This window comes from Asparagus officinalis, chromosome 7 (genome assembly GCF_001876935.1).
Source record: "Asparagus officinalis chromosome 7, Aspof.V1, whole genome shotgun sequence".
Taxonomy (NCBI): Eukaryota; Viridiplantae; Streptophyta; class Magnoliopsida; order Asparagales; family Asparagaceae; genus Asparagus; species Asparagus officinalis.
In genome coordinates, this window is record NC_033800.1 from 30607554 (window position 1) to 30621738 (window position 14185).

The window sequence follows — 14185 nt, forward strand, 5'->3', positions numbered from 1 at the left end:
AGCTTCCGTGAGAAAGGTGTTGAGGACCGTGAGAGCAGGTCGAGGCGCCGGCTCCCTCCGTCGGTCCCTTCTATCGGACCTGTTGGAGTGGGAGTCGACTCTTAGGGGGTCTCTCGGTCACTCCTGCCTTGATGGGGGCCTCTAACCAACTCTGGTACCGCCACCACCAGTGATGCCATAGATGTCAAGGGTACTGGTGTTACTGCTGGTGATGCTGCTACCGAGATTATGGTAGTAGATGCTTCTGTGGCCCTGGCTACTGTCTTATAAGCTCGGGCATCCTCCATGTCCATATACCCTTGAGCTTTGGCCATCAGTTGCTCATAATTGGCAACCGGCTTCTTGGCCAGTGAGTCGGCCAGTTCATTGTTCTACAAGCCGGCTACAAGAGTGGACATAGCGACTGAACTTCCTGGGTTGTTGACCTCCAGCCTCTTCGTCTAGATCATCTTGAAGTAGGCTCGAAGGCTCTCTTCGGGCTCTTGCCTCATCTGTCGTAACACATGAGGGGGCAGCTTCTGTTTGGTGTCAGCTAAGAAGTGGTGGATAAGCTTTCGGCTAAGCTACTAAAAACTACTGATGGATTTCTTCTCAAAGGCATTCCACCAGAGCTTGGCGCTTTCCGACAAAGTAATGGGGAAGCACCAGCAAATGATAACTTCTGACGCTTGGAGCATGCTCATTATATCATAATAGTTCTGGACATGCTCGGCAGGGTCTCCTTCTCAATTGTACTTCTCCACATGAGACATCTTGAACTTCTCAAATGGGGCATTCATAAGGTCGTCGGTAAGGGGAGTGTTCCCCCTGATGGCTTCAGCGATTGGTCTGTACACCCGATCATATCCAGATGCCCCATGTGTGGCCGAGAGGGCTAGAGAGGTACGCTGATGATGGAGAGTCTTAGACATTCCTCCCATGATGTGATCTTTATGGCGACTGGGGTCAGGACTCTCACTAGTGGCTTTAAGAGTTAGGGAGGATGTGCCGACGAGGATCCGTTGGGTGAGTCGACTGGCGTGGTGGTGGGGTTGCGTGCTCGACGCAATCCCTCTACTGCTTAGCAGCAACATAAGGAGTCTTAGGTGGGACTATACGCTAAGCTTCAGAATGACGATGAGTCATCGATCGCTAGTCTCCGGAGGGCGGAGGAATGGCAAAAGTAGTTTTCTACGGTTGGGGAAACCGGCTGAGGAGCTCGTTGGTGAAGGTAGCGAGCTACTGTTTGGAGGCTCTAAGATATCCTTTAGACCGTCTCTTCGAGCTGGGCTTGAGTGACATAGCTCTAGTGTAGTCCTCCAGGGATGTATTGGTCAGCCCTATGCTCAGAATAAGACATATTTGTTCGAAAAAGAAAGAAGGCCCCACGGTGGGTGTCAAACTGTTGATAGTCTAAATCACACAGGTAAACTAATAGATCAGAGTTGATTAGGGACCGCTAACTTTTTTAAATATCTGGTTTTGAGTTGAGCTTTTCTTCCCTACAGCACAAGTAGCAACTCGTAAGAGGGCGGGGTCTGTTTCCCCATTGTTCCTCCGATGATCAAGTTAGCAAGATATTTAATTAGGGAAAAGATGAACTGTCTCGATTCTTAAGTGCTATGGAATGGAGAAGATACGAAGAAAAAAATTTCTTACCTTCGTATTTGGAATAATTTTCCTTTTTATAGTCATGTAGGAGGGATATTTTGGTCTCTTTTGGCCGAGTCTGAGTTGGCGGCTAAGTTAGCGTTGACTTTACAGGTGTCGATAGTGGAGTGATCACGGAATGGACGTAGTCACTTTGGCATTAATGGGATGGGATAGGTGGCGTACGAAGCCGGCGTGGTCTGATGTGCTATAAATAGTGCTAGGGATGGAGAAATGATGGCGTTTGCCAAGTCATTTAATGTGATGTCGACGTGCTATCAGTGGGGGATTCGAGGTCGAAGTTGCTTTTTGGCTTGTTTCGAGGGGTGTCTAGAAGTATCACCTTTCGAGTCGGTTTCCATGAAATGCTAGCTAATTAACTAGTTGAGTAGGTGGTGAGTCATCCTAGATGAGAGGACCGATAAGTATTGTCATTCGAGTCGACCCGAGATGATGTCAACTTGGCAAGCCGGCTAGATCACGACCCTAACAGTCCCATGGGTCGAGTTGACTGAATTGGACGTAATGAGGGATATTTTCGTGTTATTGACAATGGATCATAATTTGGTGACTGAAAACATCATAACAGTTATTTTCTTGAATTTATTTGTTAGGTTTGTTATTTGATGTTATCTAGTTGTTAGGATTATGATTTCATTTTTTTACCTATAAAAAGAATTCTATCGTTTTATTTTATGGAGAATTGATACGAATAAGAGTTATGAGTTTGAGTGATATTTGGAGTAATTCCATACGTGTGAAGCTATGCTTTTTAATTAGGCGTCCGTGTGCAAAACCGGCATTTTCTATCATTTTTGGAGATTAGATGCTATGAGTGAATATGGTCTATCCTAATTTATCCTTTAATCTTTCTTTATATGGCCTTTCATTCACAAAAAAATTAAAAAGAAGGAAAGTTATTGTTTACGGATACTGTTCATCCGGGCGCTATTCATCACCATCTCCGTTCCGCATCAGATGGTCGACGACAAAGAAATAAGTGAAGTGGGTTCTAATTACTAATGCAGCAAGTGAAAATTAATCATTTTGTAACATTGCAACTAAAAAGAAAAAATGAAACATGGGTTAGAAATATTCGAGCATCAAGATTTTTTATTTATAGATGTTGTAAGCCATGTAGATCTATGATGAGAGGAATGGATCATCCATTGAAATAGTCTAACCCATGCATCAAGATTATTCACATTTTCGCATGTGGGCATAAACAAACTACTTATGTCTCGGGAGTATTAAAGTCTCATGCATATTATAATGAATATGAGTATCCAGCACATTTAGCAAAATAAACATGGCGGTTTTCACCACTGCTATAAGTCTTGGTAGCTTATTTAGCAAAATTAGTTGTCACCTCGTACCCATCTCTTGATGCACACCCACTACACATATAAGCGAGGAAAGTGAAATGAAATGTGGTTAACATGTTGTAGCTGTCCAGTTAGATTACGCATGATCAGTGATAACCATGAATAATTGCTGTCCGATTGGTGGGAGCTCTGTCTGAAGACATTGTACTTGGCTATTTGGAAGTGTTACCTGTCCAGAAATTCTGAGCAAAAGAGTTCCCTGGATTCTCTTATCTCAGTTTGCCTAATCTTCATCATGCTGTTTATTATTTTCTCATTCTGGATGTCTGTGGTGATTGGTAAGAGGAGAAACAATACATGCCAAACATAACCTCGTGTCTTGTAAATTTAGTATCCCTCAGGTAAAGTATATTTAGTGGCCTCAATAAATCCAGAATCCTTGTAACCGAATCTTCTACAGTTTCAGTCTTTATTGATATTATACTGATCTACATCACTAGATCAGCAATATATGCGCTTGAGTTTTTTCGATAAAATGGTAAATTACATTTAGTAGGCTGAAGAAAACCCAAATCCTTATTAACTGGACCTTCAAGAGTTTCAGTCCTTACTAAGATTGCTGATGTGCATCATTGGATCAGCAATCTACAAGCTTGAGTTTTTGGTTTAAATGGTGAATTAATTGTACTCGATAATCAGATACCAAGTGGATCTGATTTCAAGTTTCATTATACATATGACCACGTAATTACTATAAATAGGTTTAATAGTCAAAATATACACTGTATTTGTTCAGAAGATATCTGCATAAGCTATGAACCAATAAGCCGTCTTGGTTAGATTATATATATAATTTCTGTTACATTGTCCTCAAAATTATTATGCGACATGCCCATACTTTGGAATAATAATAATAAATAAAGATAAAATAAAGGTATCATTGAGACTTTGGAAACACTGATCTCCTCGATTTTCCCAAAACTTATGAGTTGGATATTAAAAAAATGAGGATCAGCATGAAACAGCAAATATCTTACTGGAGCTAGCATAGTTCAGGTTTCCCCCGTAGTATTACTATAGTATCATTCCATCATTTTGATTCAAGAAACGTATTCATTGTCTTCGCTATATCTGGTTATATACAATTCTTTAGATTACATTTTCGTTATTGACTGACACTGACTAGGCAAAAAAGACATGAAGCGATCAGTTAACCAACCTTGGAGTCCACTCCGAACAAAAGACCTGGAATCACCTAGGAACAATCAGCCGGCAAAATTTATACTTCTGCTTTACCTACCAATGTGCCTCCAAACCCTTTTTATAAATTGACCTGCGTCTGTCTCTCTCTGTCTCTCTAGTTCTTTCTCTCTTTGATATGGTAATAGCTATTGCAACAAGTTCCATTTGTGTGCTTTATTTGCTTTCCAATCACTAAAAAGGTTTTTCGTGCAGGATGATACTATGGAGGCTGCTGAAAAGGGCTTGAAAATTTTCCACCCGAGGAAAGGTGGCTATAGAGCTGCCATGTTCATATTTGGTAAGCGATCACAAAAGCAAATAGTCACGTTCCTGACTAGCTGATAAACTTGGGACTAACTTTGACTCTTAAAACTTTTACTCAGTCATGACGGGGCTCGAGAACATTGGATTTATAGCAAACATGGTGAGCTTGGTGTTATACTTCCTTGGAGTAATGCATTTTGGTTCAGCTGATGCATCGACTACTCTCACAAATTTCATTGGAGCAACTTTCTTGCTTACAATCCTCGGGGGTTTCATTTCAGACACATACATGACCAGGCTCAACACAGTTCTCATGTTTGGGCTCGTCGAGATGGTGGTGAGTTAAAGAATATATTTCAGATTACCGGCCCCCTTAAGTTTGGCCATTTGTGACATAGCTGTCGTAAATTGTAGCAATGTCACTTAAACGCCCCTTGCCAGATAATTCCCTAACTAACACCCTAACTAACACCGTTATTTTGACCGTGCACGTGAAAATCACATGTCTCCAAATGACCAAAACGCCTCTGATGGAAGGGGGACAAAACCTTTCATTGTCCTTGTTGGGGAGGATTTTTACCAATCGACAACATGTCAATGAACCCTCACGCAGCGTGCCCTCCGGATCTTGTGTCAAAAGTATGCAAGAAGAAATCACAGCAAATAAAAAATACTCGCAAGAAAAAGAATTAAAGACACCAGATTTAACGAGGTTCGGCAAACGTGCCTACGTCCTCGGGAGCCACAGCAAAAACTTCTTTAATTATTGAAGAAGATTACAAAAGCTTGCAAAGAGATGATCTCAATCCCCATGAGATCTTTCTGTTCAAAACAGCGTTTTCTGAAAAAATCGCTTAAGAAAATCGCATGAAAAAACGGCTGTCAGGGTTCCCTATTTATAGGAAAACCCTAGGTCAAAAGAGATTAGGAATCTGTTTTGACTGCGAAGCTCGCCTGTCTGTGAAGCTCGCCTGTCTATGAAGCTTGCCTGACTTATGTTCGCCTGACTTATAGGTTCGCCTGAACTGCATGTTCGCCTGAACTGCATGTTCGTCTGAACTGCAAGTTCGCCTTCACTGTAGGTTCGTCTGAACTGCAAGTTCGCCTTCACTGCAGGTTCGCCTAAACTGTAAGTTCGCATGCATGCCAAGTTCGCCTGAACTGAGGACTTAGAGAAATTTTTTACTTGTTCCAAGGTTTGAGTCTACACACCCGAAATCAACAATCTCCCACTTGAAGACCAAATCTCCGTTAACAACCTCTCTTGAACTTCAGTCATCTTAGCAAGCACATTCTCCTTCCCAAAGAATTCCCTTCTTCAATCATCATTCTCCTAGTGTGGCTCTGTCCTCATCTTCTACTAATGAAAGCCAACCGAAGTTACACACAACTCCAATTTCTCAATGGTCACTGTCTTAGTCAACATATCTGTAGGATTTTGGCTCCCCAAAATCTTTTCTAATAGTAACTTCACATCCTCTATTAGAGAACGTATGAAATGGTAACGTATATCGATGTGCTTCATTCTAGCATGATATACTGGGTTTTTGACAAGGTGTATAGCACTCTGGCTATCACAATAAAGAACTATATTCCTCTGCTTCAGACACAACTCTTCCAGACAACCGGTTAACCAAATTATTTCCTTGCTAACTTCGATTACTGCGACATACTCTGTCTCAATTATGGACAATGTCACTAGTTTCTGCAGACGTGAGACCCAACTCACTGTTGTCGACCCTAAGGTGTAAACATTCTCTGTAGTACTACGCCTTGTATCATGATCACCAGTGAAATCTGTATCCATGTATCCCTACAGTACCAACTCCTTTCTCCCAAAACATAATGGCATATCTGTAGTCCCTCTCAAATAGCACAATATCAATTCACGGCCTCCCAATACTGCTTCCCTGGATTGCTTGCAAACCTGCTCACAACTCCTAATACATGAGTGATATCTGGCCTCGTACAAACCATCGCGTATATTAGACTACCAATGGCTGATGAATACGGTACTCTTCTCATGTGCTCATTCTCTTCATCTGTCTTGGGCAATTGCTCCTCACATAACCTGAACTGACTTTTAAGGGGCGTGCCAACGGGCTTAACATTCTCCATGTTGAATCTCTGAAGTACCTTCTCGATGTATTCAGCCTGACTCAACCTCAATGTTCCTTCAGTCACATCCCGACTAATTCGCATCCCAAGAATCTACTTCGCTACACCCCGATCATTCATAGCAAACTCATTTGCCAATTGCTTCTTCAATTTGTTTATCTTCTCTAAACATAGTCCTGCAACTAACATGTCATCAACATACAATAGTAACACGATATAGCTGAACTCAAACCTCTTGAAGTAGCAGCAATGATATAAATTGCATCTTCCATAGCTATTGCTTTGCATTAAGTTATCAAACTTCTTATATCACTATCTTGGTGTCTGTTTCAAACCGTATAAGTTCTTCTTGAGCCTACACATCATCTCTTTCTTTCCTTCCTCAATGAAGCTAACAGGTTACTGATGCGACATAATTATGTACCAAAATTGCAAGTGCACAATTTATCAAGTTATAGTATAAAAAGATATTGATCCCACGAAGAAGGTGATTTTAAGAGATTATTAAACTTGGTTCTTATATTTTGTGCGTGACAATTAGGAATAAAGAATAAGTGTGATTGTATGAGTGGTTATTTTGATTTATATGCAAGAGGTAATAAATTGAATTTTAGAGGAGAGAAGGAAGAATTAAAGAATAAATGAAATCATAAGGCAAGAAATATGAATTAATAAAATCAAGAAATAAAACAAAAAATGAAAAGAAAATTTAAGAAAGTTAAGATGAAGGATTCAAAAGAGGTAAGAAATCTAGAATATAATCCACTAACCAATTTCAATTACAAAATATAAACTATTCTCTTTTTATCATATTTCAACTTAGATTTATTAAGCATAGATTATCAAACCATTTAAGGAAAGTGTAACCTATCAAATTATCATCTAAGCTAAAATTACTATTCATGATAAGAACAACAACATGATAATAATCCTAGAATTCATAAGCATAACCTATCAAACCATTTAAGATAAGCATAGATTATCAAATTCTTCTTCTACCGATTAGTTCTCTAGTTGATTATCCTAAACATGAACATTTTAAGTACAAGAGAATAATTCATACAATATAAAAGAAATTAGACTAGTTTCATACAATTCTAAGATTCCTACAAGAATTAAATTCACATCTTAAGAAATAAAAACAAGAAAAAGAAGACTAATTACAAAATTAAAAAGAAAAGAAAAATCTAAACTATGAACAAGAAATAAATCTAATTACAAAGAAAATAAAAATCTAAACTACAAAATAAATTGCAGAAATTAAATGCAAGAAAAATAAATCTACTCTACAAATTAAAGTGCAAAAAGAAAATAAAAAAGACAAGAAAGTAAATCTATACTACAAGCATGAATTTAAATCTAACTAATAAGCAATAATAAAGAAATTACTAAAAAGAAATAAAAGAGAAAAGAAATGCAAACCTTCAAATTGCTCTTCAACAAATGTTGTTGCAGGTCCGGTCTTCAAGAAGCTAATCATCCAAGTCCATTCATTTATTTATTTTTTCGGAAATTTTAAAGCTCCAGACGGCCTATCCAATGCAAATTTATCTGCAGCAATTAAAGCCCAAGTCCGGTTTCCTCATTGTTTGCTTGAGCTTGAAAAAAAAATGAAATCTCAACATCCTAAGTCCGGTCCAAGGAGAGCTCATGGGTAAAACATTTGTTGATGGGCTTGGGCCTTCAAGGACATTGATTAAAAATGAAAATCCCACTTGGCCTTTGGCTTCATGAAGCCTTGATTTTGTGGCTATGTGCTTTGTTTCTTTTCTTTTCCTTTGGGCCATCATTTGCTTGATGCTCTTTGGGCTTCTTGATTTCTTCATGTGTTTGTCTTGGGCTTTGGATAATTTAGAAATTGATTTTCCAATTTAATCAACGGGTTTTTGTTGAGAGACGGGAGTTTGAGGTTTATTCTTCATTAACCTGAAATAAAACATAAAAACAGTTATTAGTGGTATATTTATTCATATAAAATAGATAATGAGGGTATAAAAATTGTAATAAAATATAATTATCAAATACCCCCACACCTAAACTTTTGCTAGTCCTCTAGCAAAGAAAATAAAAAGAAAATCCTAACTCACTTTCGCAGGAATCGCGGTTGTATTTAGCGCAACTGTTGGAATCCTTTCATGACTAATCTAGCCTTATACCTCTTACTTCCATCACTCTCCTGCTTGACCTGGTAGACCCACTTGTTGTGTAAGGCTTTCTTTTGTGCAGGTAGCTGGGCTAACTCCCATGTCTCATTCAAGTGGAGAGAATCCATCTCTTCTTACATCGCTTGCTCCCATTGCTGAGATTCACTAACTTGCATTGACTCCTCATAACACTTTAGTTCTTTGCTATCTGTCAAAAGCAAAGAAAGATATTTAGAATTCGGTTTGGGTATCCTGTATGACCTCCTAAGCTACACGAGCCTGGGTGGTACTCTCTGCACCTGGAGTCTCCTTCATTTTTTGGTCAGAGCTGACATTATCTCCCCTATCTGGAAGTTCATCTAAATCCATATACTCGGATCCACCTGCATCCTTAGTGTTGTTCCCACTGCTTTGGCTATCCTTGGCATTATCTTTGTCCTTGTACATCACCTCTTCATTGAATATGGTGTCTCGGCTCCTAATAATTTTCCTGTTCTTCTCATCCTACAGATGATATTCGAACTCATCAATGTCGTATCGAATGAATATACATTTATGGATTTATTTGATTTTTTCAAGAATCCAATTTGTAGTAGCACTCAAGTCCAAATTTGGAGAAGCCCATTTGATTTGATTTCAATTCTGCAGCAAAGAGTCAAGCCCAATTCCATTTGATTTTCGGCAGTAAAGTCGGTCTTTGATCTGCAGCACTAAAAATTAAAAACCAAGTCCGGAGCAAAACAAATGTTGTTGCAGGTCCGGTCTTCAAGAAGCTAATCATCCAAGTCCATTCATTTATTTATTTTTTCGGAAATTTTAAAGCTCCAGACGGCCTATCCAATGCAAATTTATCTGCAGCAATTAAAGCCCAAGTCCGGTTTCCTCATTGTTTGCTTGAGCTTGAAAAAAAAATGAAATCTCAACATCCTAAGTCCGGTCCAAGGAGAGCTCATGGGTAAAACATTTGTTGATGGGCTTGGGCCTTCAAGGACATTGATTAAAAATGAAAATCCCACTTGGCCTTTGGCTTCATGAAGCCTTGATTTTGTGGCTATGTGCTTTGTTTCTTTTCTTTTCCTTTGGGCCATCATTTGCTTGATGCTCTTTGGGCTTCTTGATTTCTTCATGTGTTTGTCTTGGGCTTTGGATAATTTAGAAATTGATTTTCCAATTTAATCAACGGGTTTTTGTTGAGAGACGGGAGTTTGAGGTTTATTCTTCATTAACCTGAAATAAAACATAAAAACAGTTATTAGTGGTATATTTATTCATATAAAATAGATAATGAGGGTATAAAACTGTAACAAAATGTGATTATCAGTTACTTCATGTAGATTTTTTCATCTAAATCACCATGAAGAAATACAGTCTTTATATCTAACTGTTCAATGTAGAGATTTTTAGCAGCTACTAAGCTTAACACAATTCTGATGGTTGTAAGCTTCACAACAGGAAAAATATCTCCATATAATCCACTCCTTCCCACTGCTCCATGTTGAATCTCTAAAGTACCTTCTCGATGTATTCAGCTTGACTCAACCTCAACATCCCTTTAGCTTCGTCTCTATTGATTCACATCCCAAGAATTTGATTCGCTGCATCCAGATCATTCATAACAAATTCCTTTGTCAATTGTTTCTTCAATTTGTTTATCTCCTCTAAACACAGTCCTGCAACCAACATATCATCAACATATAATAATAACATGCTATAGCTGGACTCGAACCTCTTGAAGTAGTAACAATGATTTGAATTGTATCTTTCATAGCCATTCCTTTGCATGAAGTTATCGAACTTCTTGTACCACTGTCTCGAAGCATGTTTCAAACCGTACAAGCTCTTCTTGAGCCTACACACCATCTCTTCCTTTCTTTTATTAATAAAACCAACAGGATGCTTTATGTAGATTTTTTCATCTAAGTCACCGTGAAGAAAGACAGTCTTCATATCAAACTGCTCAAGATAGAGATTTTTAGTAGCTACTAAACTTAACACCACTCTGATTGTTATTAGCTTCATGACGAGAAAAAATATCTCCATATAATCCACTCATTCTCACTGTTGGAATCCTTTCATGACTAATCTAGCCTTATACCTCTTACTTCCATCACTCTCCTGCTTGACCTGGTAGACCCACTTGTTGTGTAAGGCTTTCTTTTGTGCAGGTAGCTGGGCTAACTCCCATGTCTCATTCAAGTGGAGAGAATCCATCTCTTCTTACATCGCTTGCTCCCATTGCTGAGATTCACTAACTTGCATTGACTCCTCATAACACTTTAGTTCTTTGCTATCTGTCAAAAGCAAAGAAAGATATTTAGAATTCGGTTTGGGTATCCTGTATGACCTCCTAAGCTACACGAGCCTGGGTGGTACTCTCTGCACCTGGAGTCTCCTTCATTTTTTGGTCAGAGCTGACATTATCTCCCCTATCTGGAAGTTCATCTAAATCCATATACTCGGATCCACCTGCATCCTTAGTGTTGTTCCCACTGCTTTGGCTATCCTTGGCATTATCTTTGTCCTTGTACATCACCTCTTCATTGAATATGGTGTCTCGGCTCCTAATAATTTTCCTGTTCTTCTCATCCTACAGATGATATTCGAACTCATCAATGTCGTATCGAATGAATATACATTTATGTGACTTAGCTTCTAGCTTATCCCTGACATGGTCACTGATATGAACATATGCCACACAACCAAAGACTCTCAAGTGTGAGAGATTAACCTTCTTGTCACTCCAAACCTCTTCTGGAATCCTAAAGTCTAGTGGGACTAAAGGCCCATGCTTAATTAAGTACGCTGTTGTATGCACCATGTCCGTCCAAAATATTTTTGGTAGACCTGCATGTAGACGTATGCTCCTCGCACGCTCTGTCAATATTCTATTCATTCTCTCTACAACACCATTCTGTTGTGGTATTTCTGAAGTAGTCCTCTCTAAACGAATCTCATTCAGAGCACAAAACTTCTTGAACTCCTCTAGCTCATATTCTCCATTATTGTCTGATCTCAGACACTTTACCTTCAGATCTGATTCGTTCTCCACCATGGCTTTCCACTTCTTAAAGATTCCAAACACCTCTAACTTGTGCTTCATGAAGTATACCCGTACCTTCCTTGAGTGATCATCGATAAAGGTGAAATAGTATGTCGAACTGCTATGAGAAGACACGCTAGCTGAACCTCATATATCTGTATGAACAAGATCCAGCTTCTAAGCTTTGGGTGGTCTTCCAATATTCTGAAAGCTGACTCTCTTCTGCTTCCCATAGATGCAGTCTTTGCAAACACCAACTTTAACTAAATCGATGCCTATTAGCTTTTCTTGAGAGTGTAGAATCTTCATACTCTTCTCGCTCATGTGTCCTAATCTATTGTGCTACAAATCTGTACTCTCCTTGCCCGCTGCAATTACGAGGGTGTCACTCGTATGTGAAGTTAGGTAGAGTGTTTCGGTCTTGTTACCACGAGCAACCATCATAGTACCGTTGAAGATTTTTCATGAATCCCCGAATATTGTAATATAGTCTTCTGCTCTAAGCTAGTCAACTGAATCAATATTCCTTTTTAGCTTCGATACATGTCTGGCATTCTTCAGATTCTACTTAGAGCTCTTCATCTGTATCTGCACATCACCTCTTCTAACAATACTGCAAGGCTCGTTGTACCCCAAGTATAATTTTCCAAAGTTTCCTGCTACATAGTTTTTCAGAAGCTTCTTATTAGTAGTGGCGTGAAATGATGCTCCCGAATCAATAACACATGAATCGGAATTGCTTTCCATAGCAAGGATCAAGACATCTTGCACAATATGAGCCTCCTGCTCATTTGCATCCTTCTTTGGTGCTTTACAGGATGAAGACATATGGCTCTCTTGTCCGTAGTTCCAACACTTCCCTTTGATTAGTCTCACCTTCGGGTTTGACCTCTTCTTCTTTGACTTCGACCAATTTCTGTTCTGGTTACCCTTCTTCTGACTTCGGCCTCTCTGCTCGAGATTTAGGGCTAAACCTGAACTCTCTGACTCGGACGATTTTCTTCTAACCTCCTCGGATAGAATCATGCTGATAATCTCGCTTAGCTTTAACTTCTCCTTTCCCGTCGAGTTGCTGATTGCGGTCATGCAACCTGCTCAACTATCTAGCAACTGCGATAGTATCAATAGGGTCTGCACTTCATCATCAAACGTGATGTTGACGGAGATAAGTTGATCAACAATCATGTTGAACTCGCTAAGATGCATCGTGAAGGAGCATCCTTCTACCATCTTGAGCTTAAATAGCATTTTGACGAGATGCACCTTATTTGCAGCTGACGATTGCTCGTACATCTTCGCGAGCGCTTCCATAAGCCCCACCGTCATCTTCTCCTTCAATATATTATGGGTGACAGATTTGGCTAGCGATAATCGGATCTTCCCTAGAGCCTTCCGATCCAATATTTCTCAGTCCTCGTCGGTCTCATCTTTCTTCTTTCCTTTTGCTTTACCCATCAACGGACGAGAAAGATCCTTCTGGTACCAATAGTCCTCCATCTGTGACTTCCAGTAGGCGAAGTCTGATCCGTCAAACTTCTCAATCTTTGATTTGCCTTCTTCTGCCATAGCTCTCACACAGATCTAATATGAACGATGCTCTGATACCAGTTGTTGGGGAGGATTTTTTCCAATCGGACAACCTATCAATGAACCCTCATGCAGGGTGCCCTTCGGATCTTATGTCGAAAGTATGCAAGAAGAAATCATAGCAAATAAAAAATACTTGCAAGAAAAAGAATAGAAGAGAGAACACCAGATTTAACGAGGTTCGGCAAACGTGCCTACATCCTCGGGAGCCACACAAAAAACTTCTTTAATTATTGAAAAAGATTACAAAAGTTTGCAAAGAGATGATCTCAATCTCCCTGATATCTCTCTGCTCAAAACAACATTTTATAAAAAATCACTCAAGAAAATCGTGTGAAAATCGACGGCCAGGGTTCTCTATTTATAGGGAAACCCTAGGTCAAAACAGATTAGGAATCTATTTTGACTGCGAAGTTTGCCTGTCTGCGAAGTTCGCCTGTCTGCGAAGTTCTTGCCCGACTGCGAAGCTCTCCTGTCTGCGAAGTTCTCCTGTCTGTGAAGCTCGTCTATCTGCGAAGCTCGCCTGACTTATGTTCGTCTGACTTATAGGTTCGCCTAAACTACAAGTTTGCCTTCACTATAGGTTCGCCTAAACTGCAAGTTTGCCTTCACTATAGGTTCGCCTGAACTGAGGACTTAGAGAAATTTCTGCTTGTTCCGAGGTTTGAGTCTACACACCCGAAACCAATAGTCCTTTTTAATAATTTTTAAGGTAATTTTCAAAAATCTAATTAGGACTAGTGTTATAGATCCAATTAATTTAATTTAATAGCTAGTGTTGCTCGAGAAGGATAGTTTGGTCATTTTACCCGTTTCTCTAGCACCATTAGGGGGTT

At 39.4% G+C, this 14185-nt stretch overlaps 1 protein-coding gene across 1 annotated transcript in view; it reads left to right on the forward strand.

Moving 5' to 3' along the window:
• The window catches only part of LOC109846915 (protein NRT1/ PTR FAMILY 4.3-like), a 16967-nt gene continuing 3592 nt past the window's right edge, over positions 811-14185 (forward strand). The window contains 3 exon segments of the mRNA XM_020416152.1: positions 811-882; positions 4410-4494; positions 4580-4797. Of these exon segments, the coding sequence (XP_020271741.1) occupies positions 811-882; positions 4410-4494; positions 4580-4797 (375 nt within the window).